The 20077-nt window shown below is 35.8% G+C and overlaps 1 protein-coding gene across 2 annotated transcripts in view; it reads right to left on the bottom strand.

Moving 5' to 3' along the window:
- Positions 1 to 20077, bottom strand: part of KLHL1 (kelch like family member 1) — a 196699-nt gene that overhangs the window by 97027 nt on the left and 79595 nt on the right. For both annotated transcript variants that reach the window (XM_039560154.1, XM_039559587.1), the window contains exon 4: positions 12568 to 12764. In XM_039560154.1, the coding sequence (XP_039416088.1) occupies positions 12568 to 12764 (197 nt within the window). The remainder of the gene's footprint in view (positions 1 to 12567; positions 12765 to 20077) is intronic.

The following is a 20077-nucleotide window of genomic DNA, read 5'->3' on the forward strand; positions in this document are numbered from 1 at the left end:
ACAGGGATGTTTTTGCTATTGCAGAGCAGTGTTTACACAGTGTCAAGACCTTTATAGTTATAATTACATTACATTGAACCTGAAAACTGTAATTATATATAATATAGCTTATGTATTATATATGTACATAATTACATATTCATATAATAGATATATGCACTTATGAATGAACAGCATACCTGAACAGTGAAGCTAACATACATTGTCATTTCCAGTTATCCTTTTTGATTTCTTCATATCTACTGCCTTTCCAGCTAATTTCTAAGGTTTCCATTAAGTATTCTCTGTGTAGCACAGAATTACTACTGACAACCATTAAGGTGTGTGTCTACTTTAAGTGACCAAGAGGTGAAACCCATCATGTATGGAAAGACAGTAAAGCATGGAAATCAAAGAGGAGGGAAGGAGAAAGGAAGGAAGGAAGGAAGAAAACCAAGCAACAAGCAGGAAAGACACAAAGACAACAAGCAGGAAGAGAAAGAGGGAGGGAGAGGAAAGGGATATAGGGAAGGTGGAAGTAGGGGGGAGAGAGAGCAGAAGGAACAGAGGGAGGAAGGAGAGGGGAAGGACATGGGGAAAGTGAAAGGAATTAATGACGCTGTGAAAGACAGGGAGAGGGAAAAAATGAAATTATGTAATTCTTTACATACAGCTATATTTCCAGGTTTAGCCTCCTGCATTTTATATGTTGATCATATAAAAATCACACCTTATTGTTGCTGTATAGTTTTGTTGTTTCTTCTTCAGAAGAGGTTGTAAGAAAAAAGCTGATACAATGATGAGCTTTTCTGCAAAGATTTAATTGTACTTTTATTGTTTTTAGATAAAAGTATATGGTTTAGAATATTTATATATATATATATATAGTCCTCTTTTGTAGCTATCATGTATTACAATGTCTTTAAAACCTTTAAAACCTAAGTCTAAATGAGTTACAAAAATGTAACAGTTTTAAAATTATATGTTTCCATAAAGAAAAAAAAAAGTATTTCTGGTAAGGATGTTTTCTAGCCAATATGAGATAATCTGTTATTTCTTAGTGCCAAGAAAAAAATCCACAATGAACAGTTGTCAAGGAGGATGGGGCAGGGAGAAAGAGTACCAGACAGTGTGATGCTGCAAAGTTCAGTCTAATAACTGAACCAAAGCAGTGGGTAAGCTGTGTCAGGAAAAACTTCACACTCCCACACGTACAACCCACACACAGTTCCAGATCCTGAAGCTGGCTTTAAATGTGAGTTGGCACAGTGGAGCCTGGGGGAATGCAATAACTTCTGCAGCTCAATGTTGGATGCCTGCACAACAATATGCCCCTTCCCCTGCTCTTGTGGTCCCAATCCCTGTTACTGAGGAGGTATCACACAGGCCACAAATAAAATCAGTCCATGATGATATGATGTAACTTTCTGGCAGCTTCAGGTTTTGCTCTTCTCTTGCTTGCTGAGGCACAGCCTGTACCAAGGCTTATCACACTCTGTCTTTGTTAGTATTGTATTGTCAGCTATGGCTCATTATATCCAGTCACCCAAGTCTTTATTGAGGCAAGGTTGTGATGCTTCCATGACAGAAAAAACTTTCTGAAAGTTTGCAATACAACAAGAGGTTTTCTGAATATGAATAAAATGAAATATTTTATGAACCAGCAGATACAAAGTCTCAGTACAGAGTAACATGCCAATGAAATGGAAAGCCCAAAGTCTTGTCTATTAATAATGATTTTTTTTTTTTAATGTCGATGGTGTAAGTGAGAACATACACTCTTTTGTCCCCCTGGCTCCAGTTAGGAAGAAATACTTGCAGGTAATGTTTTTTCTCAGTATCTCTGTATTATGATTCTCTAACGTCTGTCATTATTTTATTGAAGGGTTCCTTTACATTGACAGAACACTGTAAAGCCTCAGTTTCTCATACTGGTTCAGGAAAGACCAGGGCTAACCTCTACTCTCAAATGTTATCTTTTATTTCCCAGAACTGGAAGTAACCAAAAACGTATCATTCCTTGAGATTTCATTGTCTTTTTTTTTAATATGACTGCAAATTCTTTCTTAGTCAACAGAGAAATGAGAAGTCCACCCTGCATTATACTGAACACATTATTGCCAGAATCAGACTGAATATTTTCAAGCCATTTTAACAATATGAGCCACTGATGATTTCAGAAAGCAGGGCAATGAGTAGGGACAAGAATCTTAGTGATGGAGTTTCTACAGAGTAAGATTTCTATTGGTTATATATTCTTATGTTTACTTCAGCCATAGTCCTAAGTAAGATTCTCTTTTCTATCATGTCTTGTTCCTGTATCTTTCCGTCTTCTGCTTTTCCTACCAGAGTTCCCCATACCAGTATCAGTTCAATCATCCTGTCCAATGTTAGCCCTTTTTCATCTCCCATGAGCTTCATATTCCAGTTAGGCTATATTCTTTGTTATCTGAGAAGCCCACAGAAAGCAATAGTGAGTCTTCTTTCTACCCTAAAGGATCTTTTCTCAATCTTAAAGTGTTGGGAATAGCAGACAGAAAATGCACTTAAAGCTTATGTCACACTTTCTTGGTACCCCTGAACTGGGGTACATACTTCAATACATACTATATTCTCAAAGAATTTAGTGAATTAATTTTCTACACACACAATCTAAGTACTTATGTGGGGTTTTGTATTTAACCATCCTTGAATACTTTCATGAAAACAAAGAAAGAACGCTTATCCCCAGTACTGGGACCCATCCTTTAATCTTACAAAAGACATGGAAAATGCCAGGTATTTGATTTTACACTGGTATGCAGACTCAAAGGTTTGAATTTACAGCTACAAAATTCAGCTGTCTTGTTTCTCATCTTCAATGTCTTCCATGAATGCCAAGAAAATCCTCAAAGATTCACTGTCTTTGGAGTGCTTTTTTAGTTTGACATTTGCAGTTCTGTAGTACTGACACAGATTCACACTGATTTAGGCGCTCACCAATGCTTGCTAGGTTAAGTCTGCTTGTCCTGAGCTACCTCTAAGAACAGTAATTTATTTCTGCCTACAGTTCAGTGAGATGAAGCAGGATTTATGAATTGATACATCCTTCACTTGAGAGATTGAGATGTAGATCTGCTGACCCCACAGACACCACATGAAGAAGAACAGACATACCAGAGTACCCTTAGTATGCAATTATATGTCTAAAGCATAAAAGCTATTAGGTCAATGGGATATTAACATTGCTGCTGAATATTCAGTTTTCTGGAACTAGAATAAACTTGAAAAACAAATTAAAGCTATAGGAAGAGTTGAGACTTGTGTATAATGTAAAAAGATTATTCAGCTGAGGGTGCTGCTTTTCAGAGCAGCCCTCTCAAGAATAATACAAAATTCTGCCCTAGTAACCTTTTAATGTAGCATCTAAGCAACCAAATTGAAGTTCCTGATGATTAAGAAGCCATCAAATTGTGATTAAAGCACTACAGACTATTTCCTTAACTATTTTCCTGTAGATTTCACAGCATTTTACTACCAGCAGTTGTCTTTTCTATTTTCTATTAATTGTCTTGCTGTCCATATGCTAGTTCTTGAAATGCTCTTACCTTCCTCTTCTCCAACTGTGTCTTGATGGAGTGGTACTGTAACATGCTATGTCACAGCTGTACTAAGGAGAACTTAAAATGAAAGCAGCACACTGTGCTAAGTGCTGATTATTACTTTCAAACAAGAATATTAAAAATACTGGATGTGTGAAAGGTGGCCTATAAAGTAAAAATTCTTCTCAAAAAAGAAAAAAAGGAATTGGGAGGAGGAGTCATAATAATAGTAATAATAGTTTATATTAAAAAAAAAAAAAGCTACTGAAATATTTTAAGAAAGTCATCCTTATCAAGAGAAATAAAAGATTAAACTATGTGGTTCATTTGAAAGTTGCAAGGATTTTGTGACTCTTGCTTATGTTTGCACTGTTGAGATCATTCACTTTTGTGTATCACTAGTATGGCTTTAAAGGGGAAAAACAGAGAAAATTCTAAACCTCAAAAGATATACTTCCCAGTCAGGCATAATTGATATTGGATTGTAAGTTGCAAAAATGTTTTTAATTCTAATTTCTGTATCCTGGGTAATATTATTTATTTCAAGTATTCTTGTTTCTTTGGAATATCTTCAACTTCATTTTACTTGACCAAGGGATGCTAGAGAGAGGAAGGATCTTATTAAAAAACAACTCCTAAACAGTTAGAGTATCAAAATAACAGCTTTAAAAATCAGAATTTAACTAGTCAAGTGAAGGGATCTGTTTTCTTTAAAATTAGCATCCTATGTAGATCTAGGAAGCATTTTGAATAGAGATGTAATTCAACTTTTTACTCCAAGCTAGTACTCCAAGCATAAGAAACAGAAAATTACAGAATGTTTTAAAATTTTAGTGTGTTACTGTTAATTTGTTGCTAACATGCTACCAGTAGCTTATTGCTAATAAAAGTCAATTAAATGCTAGCTCCAGGAAACCCATCTGTCGCACATTGCTTGAAAAGTAAAATTAAAAAAACCCAAAAAATCGGAACTTTTGCTTCATGTCATCCCTGGATACACAGCTCATATCTAAGAACACCAAAAACATACAAGAAATACATTTAATAGCCTTACAGAATAATTTTGGTTCAAAGTGACCTCATCTAGTCACAGTCCCTACTCAGTGCATGTCTTAACTAGGTCAAGTTACTTAGCAACATTTTCAGTCATGTCTTGAATACCTCCAAGAACAGATCCCAAAAATTCCAGTGGTCATTGCTTTCCTAGTATTTAACTACTCCCATTGTTCTAAAAAAATATATAATCCTAATATCCAATTGGAGTTTTGTATATTTTACTTTGTGTCTGTTGCCTATCTGCACCCCCAACAACAGTCTGGCACCTTCTTGTCTGTATGGCTCAGTCACATAGATGCAGAGAGCATCAAGGTCCCCCTCAGTACAGCAGGTTCATCGGGCCCAGCTTCCTCAGACTTCCCTCATGCACTGTGTGTTCCAGCATCCAATCAGCATGGTGACCTCCCCTGGACTAACTCCGTTATATCCATGTCTCTCTTGTACTGAGGAATACAAAAGGAGACTCAGCACTTTGTATTTGGTCTCATGGGTGCCAAATAGGGAAGGATCACCTTCTTCAACTTTCTCACTCTCACCGATACCCCCCAGGATGTTCATGGCCTTCTTGCAGCAAGGGTACATTGCTGGTTTACATTCAACCTGGTGTCCTTTTCTGCAGAGCTGCTTTCTAGACAGTTGCTCCCCAGCCTGTAGCAGTGCATGGGGTTGTGTCCCTAGATTGCAGGACTTTGCATTTCCCTTTGCTGAACTTCATGATGTTTCTCACTTTTGGGAACCAAGCCTTTTTAATACCTTTATTTGTGATCTGGATGAGAGAATCAAGTGCATCTTGATGTTTGCAGGCAACAAAATGTTGGGCAGGAGAGTCATCTGCTGAAGGGTAGGAATGCTCTGCAGAGGGATCTGGAAAGGCTGGATTGATGGGCCAAGGCCAGTGGTATGAGGTTCAACATGGCAAAGTGCAGGTCCTGCACTTGGGTCACAACAACCCCATGCAACACTGGGGTTGAGTGGCCAAAAACAGCAAAGCTAGTGCAGGGTCTGGAACATAAATCCTATTGGGGTGACCGGGGTTACTGGGGTGGCTTAGCCTGGTGAAAAGAAGGTTCAGGGGAGACCTTACTGCTCTCTGCAACTACTTGAATTGAGCTTGTGTTGAGGTGGGGTTTGGCATCTTCTCCCAGGCAACTAGAGATAGGACATGGGGAGAGAAACTGCCCCAAGTTGCACCAAGTGAGGTTCAGGTTGGATATCACGAAAAATTTCTTCACTGATAGAGTGCTGAAGCATTGGAACAGGCTCTCCAGTGAGTTGGTGAAGTCACTATCCCTGGAGGTATTAGAAAAACAAGTAGAAGTGGCACTTTGTGACATGGTTTAGTGGGTGTGGTGCTATTTATTCAAAGTGAGACTTGATCTTGGAGGTCATTTCCAACCTTAATGATTCTGTGATTCTGTGCTTTCAGCCCATTGTTCCAGCATGCCCTCTAAACAGCAGCCTTGTTCTCAAACATATCAATCATCTCCTCCTGCCAGTTTGATGACATCTGCAAACTTGCTGACAGACAACTCCATCTTATCATCTAATAACTAATAAAGTTACTAGAGAGTGTTGGACCCTGAAATAATCCCTGAGGAACATCACTCTTTACTGGTCACCAGCTGTACTTTTTACTATAGATCACAAGTCTCTGGGCCTGTCTGTCCAGTCAGTTTTCCATCCATCTCATTGTCTATTTATCCATATGTCACCAATGTAAGGAGGTAAGGTGGTAAGGAGGTCAAAGTGGTGGAAACAAAGTACAATTTGAAGTTAAAAAACCTGTTATCTGATCAGTATCTATTGAGCAGCATGTGGTCAGCTATATTAAATAGTAGAAAGACAATTTATGACCCTGTAGATATATATGATGTTAAACAGCATATGAAAAATGTCCTGACTGCAGCCAGGACAGGGTTAATTGTTGCAGTAGCCAGAAGGAAGGATAGCTAGGACCTGGAGATTATTCTATACCACCTCATATCATTTTCCAGGGACTTGGGAAAAGCTCCCTTCCAGGTCAGGTAGTGCAGCAGATGAAGCAGTTGAGTATTGTTGGGGGGTTTCCCCATGCTGAACGTGAATAATTTGCCTCCTTCTTGTACACTTTGTCATTTGTATAATATTGTTGCTGTTACTTTTCCTGTTCTTCTCTGCTGTTTCCAGCAAATTGTTCTTATCTCAACATCTTTACCATTTCTGCCTCCAATTCACCTCTCCAGTCCTGCTGCAGGGGGGAGGGGGAGAGAAAAGGGGGAGTGAGTGAGCAGTGCACAGTTTGGAGTGATTTAGTGGGAACACTAAATTGGGAAATACTGTTCCTTACCATGACACTAAAGAACTGTTAAATTACAATACTAGAGTTTTCTTGCCTTACTTGTTATTTGACTTTAGTTAAAGCTATATTAGCACTGAAATAAACCCCTAACATCTAAATGTAAAACTACAACTCATTAATGACTGTTATCATCACCTGCCAATATCTCAGTAATATTTTTCTTAATTTGAATATGGAGTAATGTTACAATATTTCAATATGCTTCAGGATTAACTGTTGTAAATGGAAGGAAAAGGTTTTACATATCACTCCTTGCCCACTCCACCCCAACAGGTTTTAACCGTGAAATTTTGAAACCTAGATAATAAACATAACTAATAAAATAATCACGGAAACTCTTCACCATAAAAGATCATTAAAAAATTTGCGTAAGGCATACACTTCAACTAAATGAAATGGTTTCTCCGTCTGCAGTACAATCAGAATTCTCAGTAAATTAAAGAGTCCATATAGAGTCAGTACATGTCACTGAGATTACCTACGTGCTCATTAATTAAGTTTGAATAATGTTTTGTTGTGCTGGGACTAATGGCCCTTGCAGTGCAAAGCACAGAACTGCATCTCTGAGAAGCTAAACACCTCTCACCACTTCATTCAAAGGCACTTGCAAACATTCTGCATCTCCCAGGCTTGGAACTGTAACATACCTTAGGGGCCTTTACATTGCTGAAGTTATGACTGGGTTACAGACACATCAATCACTTTATTCATTTATGTTCTTCTGGTCAAGGAATTTTTACTTATGGCCATTCTTCTACTCAGTGCATCAAAGTAATTTGAAGATTTTCCAAGTTTATGTTTAGCAATTCATTTTGAAATACGGTGAAATAAAAATGTGGAACAAGCTCTTATCATTTCAACTCTCAAACAGCAGTTATAAGATGCGAAATGATAGCTGAGGTTTAAGTGAAGTTTCCTGAAAAGTGAATCACTGACAGGTTAAACAATTATATCTATGAGGTATTTCAGTTTTCTGTTTGAAGCAATCAGGTCTCAGTCAAATGGCATGATAATGAGATGAAGAAACTGGTACTATATCTTTGAAGGGAACACTCTCAATTTCTAAGCATTATCTATACACTGCAACACAAGCAGAACCATGGGCTTTGCTGAGAGAAAGCAAATCACATTTGTATTCAAAACCATACCAAGTATGAGTATTTTTTTTATATTTTCCCATGCTCTAAAACCAAACTGCAATTATCTTTTTAGGGAAAAATATGGCTTATTTTGCCTTCTTCAGTATTTACCAGTGTAGCCAAGTACTCATTGAAAGAAGGGCTAATGGTACATTAAAGTCACAGAGTCCATTCATCTAGTATTGTCTATTACAAACTTTAACCAATAAACATACAATGGTTCAAAATAGAACATATTTTAAAACATCTTCTACTCAAAAAATAATTGCATCCCAACAAGGTGGCCATCACAATTTCAAATTACACTACACTCTGTTTTCTAAAGAGACAGATAAGTCCCAACAGTACGACTTTAATTTCTGGCAAGTATGACAAGCTGATAAATTGCAGACTTTAGAGGTTAGCTTCCTTACATATGAAGCCTCTTATAACTAGAAGAATAAAGAACTGTCACTAAAAATGCTTGCTAGAAGAAATCATTTGCTTCAGCTTATTGATATATTCCATTTTGCTGCTTTTATTTTTCTTAAAAAGACATCACACATGCATTTCACTCTACTATCTAACTTAACTCTGACAATAAATTAGGAATTTAAACTTATCAGACATATGGCTCTGCAGATTGAAAGCTTTCAGAAATTGACAAGCTAGTAACAACCCAGATTGCAATTAAGAAGTACAGAAGTCTTAAATCAAGAGACATGGATATTTGTGCTGCCATTTAAATTAGAAGATTCATTAAAAATAATTAAAAAAATTAAAATCACACCATAAAACACTGGCAAGGCATTTTCATACTTCAGAAATAAAACAAACTACATTAAATCTGATGTGTCTAAAAAAGAAACCAATGACAATTTACATTTTTGCTCTTATTAACTCCTTCCTAGTAAAGCTTTCATTTAAAATGTTGCCATCCAAGTTCCACTTCTAAAAAGTACAGGGAATGCAAACATAGAAGTCGCCAGCGTTCAGTGTTCACTAAATTTTTATGAAATTTACTTTACTTCCATCAACCTCACAATTTGCTATATGGCAGATGTATCTTCTAAGATTTTTCAAATGTTATCTGATTTTCCTTCACTGCTTTTCTTATCTTCATTTCCTCACTTTCTCCCCTCTTCTATGACCACATTTGCTTTTCCTCACTTGGATTTTGCATTTCAAAATAATAATTTGATATTTGACACTGAAGACTAATTATCCCCAGGGATATTATACCTCTGCTCATGGAAAGGGATATATAACTTTATAGCTAATGAATTTTATTTACATTATTTAATTAACAAATTTTTTATTTACATCACAGGACATACCTGTGAGCACCATGCAAATAAAAAATTGTATCCTTTGTTTCCACAGATTTCATGGTTAGGGAAATAGAAGTTATTCAATGTGACAGAAAACATGTTTGAAATTATTTGTCTCCTGTCAACAGGATTCTAAAATTAATTGGTCTGCTCTTTAGAAGCTCTTTCTTCTTCAACATAAAGAAATTTCCAAGCTCAAATGTCTTGCCCTCATAACATGTTATGTGAAAGCACAAAACAAGTTATATATATATATAACAACAATGTAGTTTGGAACTTACATCAAGTCTGAGACTAGGCAAGCAGATTTCTTTGAAAAATGAAGATTAAAACATTTATAGAGATTCAATGAAGCAAACTATTTCATGAAAATATATTGATTTTCATTAAAATGCTATTGTGAAGACAATTGCGAATTACTTTCTACTTGAAAGTAATTGTCGGAGAAAAGCTGTATAACATTTGCCAGGTAAAATGCAGGCAGAGACCTATTATTTTATTACTTGGGTTTTTTTTCAAATGAATCAATGAATATTTAATTTCAACTATGTAATTAGCTAAGAAATTATTCAAAGATGAGATTTAACTTGAGTCATATCTCAAAATTATTACACAATCTATTGCATAAACCATTTCTGTCACACTGAATAACTTCTATTTCCCTAACCTTTGGAAACAAAGGATACAAATTTTTATTTGCATGGTGCTCACAGGTATGTCCTGTGATGTAAATAAAAAATTCATTAATGCATAAATCTATTTTTGCAAGATTATTTGAAAAATTTTGTCTTGCATTCCTACACCAGTACAGAACTATTGTTTCTCTGAGTTTTTTTATCTCAAGCAAACATCTGCACAAGATTCCGAAGTTAAGGGAGTACTACTACTTTCTATTCACAACAAGCTTTTGCAGTAACACTGTGGAAGAAGATTCACAGAGCCAGAATTTGAGATACATCACTTTGAACTTTTAAAAAAAGCACCCTGAAAAACTTTAAAGAAAGGGCCTTGAAGTTCTCTTGAAAGCAAGATAACTTTTTTTAAAGAAACAGTGATTTTCCCCATCCTTTCTTTAGCCAGAGCTTCCCCTCAAATCCTCTGCGTAAGACTGGAGGAGTTTGTTAAACAAACTCGCTCTTGCCCTACTTTATGTTTGCCCTCATCACAGTCCATACTACTTTCCTGGAGTCTGAAGGAAGAAAGAATGCTTTCTGTCACCTCGGAGACTATGCATCTGCTCTTTGCCTGTGCTCATCGCTTTCCTCCCCTTTCTTCACATTCCCAGGTCTCTGGTGTTCCTGTATCACACTCCTCAGGGTATCTTCCTTGAACTGTGTAAGTTTTTCCTAGTCATGTATCCATGTAGAAGAACTAATCATGTTTCTCTTATGTAGATTCTCTTTGATTGAGAGTGCTGTGCTGAAGATAGGCAATAAGGTGCTCCTTCCCCACTCACAACTGGTCTTCCACACATGTTAAAACAAAACAGTCAACTAGATGTGACCTGACTCACACCTGAATTAAGTAACACAATGCCTGTGAAAATCTCATGCACTATGAAGCTTATCTTTTAGGGTTATGTTTTCACTGGGTCAGAAAAAAATATTGTCATTTCATTGTGATTATTTGTTTTTCTAGCTAAGAGAAAGTATGACTTGTGCATGCTTGCAAATCCATGGCAGATAAATCAGAGCTTGCTTGTTAATTACAAGCAAGTTAATTACAAGCAAAAACGAAGTCTTGTGACTTCCTTTTTGATCTGACATCTTCTGTTGGTGATTTTCCCATTACACATAATTGAGATTTTAAATCTCAGCGTTAAAAGAATAATAGATTATATATCAAATATCTTAATCTTTGTGAACTTTGCGATACATTAGGTATGTATCAGTCACAAGTCTTCAAATGTACTATGAGTAATTTCATTCACCCAAAAATATTTCAGTAAGTTCTTCTAAAGAATCGTAAGCAATTTTAATTTTTTTTTAAATCAATGCTTTTCTCTATTTTCTTCATGTTCATACAACAAAATAAAACAAAAATATGAATGTAATATATAAATCTAAGAAATATATTGATAAAAGGTTGGGTTTTTTCAAAACACATCTGTTCAGTCCTAATGCAATTTCATTTGAAAGAAGATCACATGAATTCTGCTCTGACAGCTTATTTCTCTCCACTGACAGAGGAAGGTTATTAACTGACTAGCTTGGACCTGTAACACTATAATTTAAATGCCTAAATACAGAGAAACAACAGAGCTTGCTCCAGAAGTGTAAAATGGGTATAACTACCAGAACTGTAGTGGTAAAACACCACAGTTAAACATGTGAATTACAATGTGCTATTAGTTACAGAAAAGAATAAATAAAACAAGGACATAAATGCTGAAAAAGAGAATCAGATTCAATGAAAAGTGCTCTATTACTTCAATAATAATTTCAGTAGAGACCTAGAGGGACCATTATTTCTCATAAATGATATATAATCTACTCTTTATGTAAGTTTAATTTCATGAGCCAGGTGTTTTAAATTTTGTCAAACTATGAAGAATCAAATGGCTACCAGTATGATTGAATTTCTGAATAAGTAGTGTATTGCTGCTTCATTGATTCTGGTTAAAATTCTATATTGATTCCATACCTGTTCTGTCAGATGTAACTAGAAAAATATTAAATATTACCAGATAAAATTCCTTATTTCTAGAACTTCCTGGCTTAATCTACTTCACAGATGCTTAAAAGGAGGGATAATTCTTGACAAAGAAACCCAAACCCACAGCCCAACAAAACTTCCCCTCATAGTGTTCACATGCAGAACAATGACACAGCTTAACTAAAGGAAAGTGATTTAAAAGTATAATAATGATTTACATATACTTTATTATTATCACCTGTATATGACCATGTATCTAAATAAGTCTTATACAGTGCTGGCCCAGGAGACTGCATCCATCATAGAAGGCCAATTCCCGTAACTTCACTGAAGTTCATAGGAATCATCACTGCTATGGTTTCAAAAGGACCACTTATGAAAAAAAGTTCCATAGAAATACAGAATAGAATACAGAATAATTTCAAGAAAAAAACTAACAAGGTATTTTTACTTGTAGAGGATATATAGGATTCACAAGATTATAATTTAATATTCCAAAACTGCCTTACCATGGTGTAGTTGTGAGCCACCTTCATGAGCTCTGTGCATCCTTGTGCATCAGCAAATGCTCGTATTCCCAAACAGTTGGATGGGTGCAAAAGCTTCATTAGAAAATGGCAGCAAACCTCTACTACTTGTGGGAGCTGGAGGAGGCAGGCAGCTGCTAGGAGGTTTTCAATGGTGTCTTCTTTTAATTCCAGGCAGCCTAAAAAAAAGGATTGATAACAAATGCAAACTTATTTACTTGGTCTTTAAAAAACATACAGTATTGAAAGATGTTTGTATAAATAATCATAGCTCTAGATAAATAACTCTACAGAAAAAGGGAAGAAAAGAAGGATTAATCTCCCTGACTGAGCACCTATGTGACCTGAAAATTATAGTATTAGAAATATTTCTCTTTAAACTACTATTAATTCAACTATATAACAGGCATAAAAAGAGACACTGTACAGTGTGAAATGGAAGAGAAGACTTGGAATATCTGGATATCAACTTGGCTGTGGATGGTTTTTTTGTCGGGTTTCTTTTTTTTTTTCATTGAAATTTGCGATAAAACTTGTGTTATCTTCAGTGGCACAGAGCAAACCTCACAGCCATTTACTTCCCTGAAAAGAATGAACTAACTGCCTAGTATAGTATGAATAAACCCATAAATATATCTTCAAAACAAGGCTTAACAGTCTTCAAACATTGTGTTGCTTATTTGCAATGTGACTTTGGGATTAATGTTATCTGAATAGCATACGGCAGGCTTCTCATAGCACACAGTTCCTCTAAAATAATTTATATTAAGGAAAAGAACCATTAATTAATACTTATATGGCACTTAATTCTATAATTTCACAAGTCATTATCTCCACCTTGAAGGATGACACACTTTTTAATAAATAAAAGATAAAATAGAAAAAAATAAACTTTAAAAATAATTTATTTTAGGCTGGAATATGTAATTCTTGTTATAGTGCTCCCCCCAACCAACATTTTTAGCCTTACTTTCACATTAGTATCTTATAAATCTCTTACATTAATAACTTCAAAAACTACAAACCAAAGATTACAAGGATGTTTTGGAGAGCAGGAAAAAAAAGAATAGGAAAATAAGATGTACAAATTTAATACAAATGGTCAAAAAATACCTCTGATTTTATTTTACTGTGCTTGGAAAAATCATTTCTGACTATAAAAGGATTAAATGTATATTGATCTTTCTCTTAAAAGCATTATAGTTCAACACTTAGATAAACTCACTCTTTTCCACATACAAACATTTATTTGCTGTCACATAAAAAAAAAAAATCTACAAATCTTAGTAATTCTATTGCATGGCACTAAGGAGTTCTAAAATCCTCCACTTCACAACAGTATGCCCTCGAAAAGATGCTTTATATTGCAATACCAAATTCAAAATAACATTAACACTGCACATCTGATATTTTCTCCTTTCACTGTATCTGGAGCTTTTAATATAAGATGGAAACTGTGAAGTTATACTTTACTAGATTTAGTTACCTTCTGCAAAGGTCAGAGCATGAGATCAAGCACATAGGCTAATTTCAGTGGGTTTCCTCTGCTTATTTTTATTCTTCTATTAATGCCACATGCGTTTCTCTTTATGTTATCTGACATTTTCTCACTATTTCTGTACACCACATCTCTATGCAATGTGGTCAGAAGGCATACTCAGCAGCAGATTCTTGGCTGACCCATATATTTATCAATGACACTCCCTCATTTGCTGCATCCCTGCAGGTAATGGCTGGCTCAACACACAATCTATTCTCTGGAACACAGTTCCACTGTGTGAAGTGGAAGCTTTCAAAAGATACTTGTTTTCAGCTTAAAACTGACCATCCTGGTACCAAAAGTAAAAAAAAAAAATTAAAACTGTGCAAAACACCTTTGAAAATTAGATGAACTGAGAAATGGAAACAAAAATAAGTTTAAAAAAGAAGAAAAATCTCCTTTTCTTACATGCTATTTCTCAACAATGAGCTCGAAAAAGTCTCTGGCCCTACAAAACTGATCCAAACAGCATTTGCAAAGTGATGTAAGTATAGAAAGAATCACCATCTTTTATGAGGAAAGGTAACAGTCTCATCATTTGGCTTTTTATCACTAAAGGTAGCTACCCTTAGGAGAAGAACCCAAAGGAATCAGTTGAAACCATATCAATCTATTTGTTTTCAAATTGAAGATATTTTCTGTTTACTTTAAGGTACACTAGTCCTGGTATGGTATTAGTTGGGAAACAGTGGGATTAAACTAAGTTTAAATCAATAAAAAATATTACCTGTTTTATGAATTAGACATTTCTTTATGTAACTAACATGACATTTTGAAGAAAATGATTCACATTTTTATAGAAGAGTGTGAACACATTCCTGCTTTACAGTTTAATAGAGGAAGTAAACATACAGTGGTTTCTGGGATATCTGGGGATATGAATATATTACAACTTGACTTATTTTTAACTAAATTCAGAAATACTAATTTACTACTTAATATATCTATGATAAGAGCTAGAAGAGTACACTCAGTATGAATTAGAGTTTATTGTTCTTCATTCTTCAATGATAGATAAGTTTTTAATCCATCTAAATGTTTTCCAAATCTTATCTTCTTTTTTAAACATCAAGACAGCTTCATAAATTGTTCACAAGGGCTGTATTCACTTTTTTAGAAGAGTGCTATGACATTTTTATGCAAATTCCTCTGGGATATCAAGTGTTTAGCATGGTCAAAGTTTGAAAAAAGAAAGCTGTTAAGAGGGTCCGTATATAAAATATCAAATCTTCAGACAGTTTTATATTGGCAATTAGAAGATCCAAGCATCCATTTAAAACTGTTTAATGGGATATTCAAGGGGGCATTAATATTACTGCTTCTTCAATTCACCTCCCCCTCACATTTTTATGCAATAAGAAGCTTGCTCAAGTGGCTTAGTCTGACAAAAACAAATTAACCAGAGCTTAAAATCTCCTTTTGTATTACATTAATTAAGATGAAAAAATATGAGGAAAAAACAATCAAAAGAACTTTAATGTATTCTAATTGTTATTCTAAATTATAGCTGTATTTGTGAAAAAAATTATGCACATTGCTTATGCAGAAATTAAAATGCCTGTCTTTAGCATGCATTCTCATAATGACTACATAAATTTTATTACCTCATTACCAAATGTGAAGCAGAGATAATATAAGAATTCTCTGATATTCTTGTTCTTTCGCTAAATCTTTTCCCAAGTTCAGGGACAGTTTTGACTTCTACACTATTGACTATACTTTAGAACTATTTTTGTTTAGAGGGAATCACCAAATTTTTGCCCACCTTTGTATGATGTTAATAAGATCAGTGTGTATCACAGGAATAGCCTCCCACAGCTATTGACCAACATATTGGACCTGTGGTGGGACCACTCAGTAGGTACAGTTCCTTTGCTCTGTGCATAAGCAATGAATTTTCACCTAAATTTGTAACACATGGTAACATCTTTTCACCTCATGAGGACTGTAGTTTTTTTTCTTTTCTCTTTCATAGCAAGACTCCTCAACATTCCTAAGAGCACTGTAAGCGTCTACAAGGGAAATCATGGGAAGTGTCAAGGAATTGGAAACAAAGGCTAAAACTAATTCCTTGTAATCAGGTATTAATCTTTTTAACCTTTCTATTTCATGTGTCTTGGTCATGAAATATCAGTTGTGTTGCAGTTTTGAAATGTTGCTGAATGGAATTATTCTATAGGCTAATCAGTTTTAGGAGGTCTCATTTTTTCAAAAAAAAAGGCAGCAAATGGTATCAAGATAATATTTATTCATCTTATGCATAGTAGATTAATTGCCTACAAACATGACTACAATAAGAAATTGCTTTTCTGAAATAGCATCAAATTCCATTGAAGAGCTGAAAAAGCTTATAAAAAAGGTACTGTGCCTCACATTGCTATAATAGACCTTTTGCTTATCTTAATCATTCCTTAGGTACTTTGAAGCAGCCACCTGACCTAATCACCCACAATCTCCTTTTACAGTCCACAGAGAGAAATAGGAGGTGTTAGAGCAGTTTTCACCCGCTCTCTTTTAGTCATGTACTGCAGAATGAGATGAATCACTCTCTGAATAGCTATTTCTTGATTTCAGACAAAAGAAGCACCTTCATTTGACTTACTCAGACACTACTGATATTTATATTTGTGATATGAATTCAGTTAATCTGCTCCCAAACACAGCACTGGAATCATCAGAGTCATCAGGTTTCAGGTGATGAAACACTCTTTGGGTTCAATTCTGATGATCAATTCTCTCTGTTATGGCCAATTCCTGGTAGTGAATTTTGTAAAATCACCTCATGTCTATCCATGAACAGCAGTCAATGAAGAATGCTACAAAAAGTATCTTCTGTGTAGCAGAACATCTTTTAGTCTCCAGTTTGACCTATGCCGTAAAAGATAAATTCTAAGTTGTATTGTCTTCCATACTTATTATAAAGGCGAAGATGTTTTCAGAAAAGAAAATAGGAAACAATATACTCAGTCAGCAGAGGTTTCTCCTGATCAAACTCTTTTTTATTTTCCATTAATTATTTGCTGCAGACCACATTACTAAGTTGTACTTGAGGAAGAAGGCATTCTATGGCTAATTGTGTTTGTTTAGAATTATAGAATGGTTTGGGTTGGAAGGGACCATAACAATCATCTACTTCCAACCCTCCTGCCATGGACAGGGGCACCTTCCACTAGACCAGGTTTCCTCCATCCAGCCTAGTCTTGAACACTTCTGGGGTGGGGCATCTCCAGCTTCTCTGGGCAACCTGTTGCAGTACCACACCACCTTCACAGAAAAGAATTTCTTCCTATTATCTAATCTAAACCTACTCTACTTCAGTTTGAAGCCTTTGCTGTGTCACTATGGGCCCTTGTAAATATTCCCACTCCATCTTTCATGTTGGCTCCCTTCATTTAAGTATTATTATGTATAAAATAATTTCTTAAGTTATTCCAGAGACATATAAATATGCAGCTTGTGAAAAATGAAAAAGCCTTCATCACAGTAATATGAGAATTCTTATAAATTAACTAGAGTCACTCTTTTAAAATACTGTACAATTATTTACACCCTAATCATGTCATATCTTTGAGTAAGTGGACTAAACTGGCCTAATCACGTGATCCTTGGCCAGTACTTCCAAACTGTCCTTTACTTAAATAGCATGGAAAATTACAACATTGCAGAGCGATAAGAAAATGCTATTAACAAATTAAAATCCCCCTGAGCAGGAAACTTCTTGCAAATGTCTGGCTAAAGATGAAAAAACTATTATTAGCCAAAATAATCCCCAATGTGTTACCTTTTCATTTCCTGTTCTGAAAAAAACCCTCAAACTACAAACCAAAACACCTCCTGTATAACTGAAATGTCAGGTTTTAGAGAAAATTTCTCCACTGACTCAAATACATCAGCTTTTTAGACAGAGACATTAAAATGTTATTTTCACCTTATGCCATTCATGTGCCTTAGCTCACTTTATATACTTGAACTTAGTCCCCTGTAAGATATACATACAAATAACAGGACTAAAAGCAGTAAATCATTTATCTTCATAAAACATTTTTATCAACTGTGAAGAAAGATATGTTAGCAGTCTGAGATAGAAGATATGTTTTTCCATTAGTTATAGAAAAATTGTTAAAATATGAACATCATTCTTGGGATTATGTGCTAAATATTACTGGTTTGTACTTGTACAAATGACCATTATGTTAGTAATTTTGTCACCAATAATTTAGCCAATATACAGGCATTGCCTTTGTAAATTTTAAGCTTAGCTTTGTACATAAATAGAGGAAAAAAACCTCACAGGTTAAAACAAAGAAAAAAAAGCCAAGATAAAAGTTACCTCAAAAAACACACAAATATAACCAGCACTTACTAATTAAATTTCAGCACAAATCTTGCACTCATACACAAAATAGGCTGGGAGATGACAAAAATTATTCCCAAAAGCTCATTTCATCTATAAGGCCTTAGTTTCTCTTAACTGTTTTTAGTCAATGGACTTCAGTACTTAATGTTTTCTTCCAGACTGTAGGTTCTGCTCATCATGCTGCACACATCAAAAGCCACTCCAGGAATTTAGGTTTGTAAAGAAAAGCAAACTTCATCTTGAGGATGGGGGGGAAGTTTCATTCCACAAGACTTGTACCAAATATTGAGTACATCTCAGAGAGATACAACCTTTCTATTACACAGTCAAGCTTTGGCTGCTGGTGGGAAAAAAAAATTTAAAAAGGAAAAAAAGGTCTCAAGGACAAAGGAGCTCAGCTTTCAGGTTTGAAGGAGCAGTATTTTATTCTCCACATCTGAGGCTAGCTCCGAAGTAGGAACACTCACCTCTTCCAGAATAAGCTTCTTAACTTCTCAGGCAATGATTTGGCAGCTTCTGCTACGGTAACACAGAGAAGTTAAAATCCACGCTTAGAGAACAAAAAGTTACAGAAATGGAGGCACCAATTACCAAGAAAATATTTTTGTTTAAGAGTCCACCTTACAGCCTAATGAAATCTATTTTGCTTTGGGCTGGACTGCACTGCTGGGAGAAGTGAGTACTCCAGTTGCATCCTGTTCTGAGGGTACATTTCATCACAACTGCTGGCACAGAGCAGAAAGGGAGTGAAGGTATTTTACATTGCAGGAACAGGAGTAAACACCTGAAAGGTGAGGACATCTTTCACAAACTACCATTGCAATTTTCATGATTCTTTTGCTCTTGTTTTGGAGCTGGGGATACACAGCTAGGCAGCTGAACTCAAGAGAGTGGATACGGGTACACATCTCCACTGCAGGACCTCCAGAAAGAAACACATTAAAGAGGAAGACCATGGCACAGCAGCCTGTCTGATCACTTCCCTGATGCCATTTAAGCAATAGGCTTAAATGCACTCACTTAAAAGCACTCATTTTCCAGCCATGTCCAGTACTTGTTTAAATCTCTCTTTGGAGATGAAGAACTTTGAACCTAGCAAGGGACAGCTTCAAAAATGCACCCTGCAGCGCACTCAGTTATCTGTTCTTCCCCTCCATACTCATAGTTTCCCTGTGTCTGCCTGAATTTATTCTTATTTGTTGCAGTGGCAAAGTCCACTTTACACCCCCATGCTGCTTTGAAAGCAGTCTCTCTGTAAACCTCTGGGCTGGAAAGTTTCCCTTACCAAGATTCCACTGGTTACTGACTCTCTCCCCCCTCCTATCCCTTCTCCCATTGGTCCTGTTATGTTCACTCACCCTTGCCTCTGCCCCCTAGCCCTCAGACCATTGTTTTCTTGATGCTTTTGCCCACCCCTGGACCCTTCGGGATAAAACGACGCGTTCGTTTCGTTCTTGGTTCTTTGTCCCTGCTTCCTTTGAGTGTGTTGGTTTCACTTAAAAGCCTCCCAGAATTGCAATTCGCAGAGATACCCCTCACGCCTTCTTTATCCCTGGCTCGTGCTATGGGGCTGTGCTGTGTGAGCGGCTGTTTCG

This window comes from Corvus cornix, chromosome 1 (genome assembly GCF_000738735.6).
Source record: "Corvus cornix cornix isolate S_Up_H32 chromosome 1, ASM73873v5, whole genome shotgun sequence".
NCBI classification, from domain to species: domain Eukaryota; kingdom Metazoa; phylum Chordata; class Aves; order Passeriformes; family Corvidae; genus Corvus; species Corvus cornix.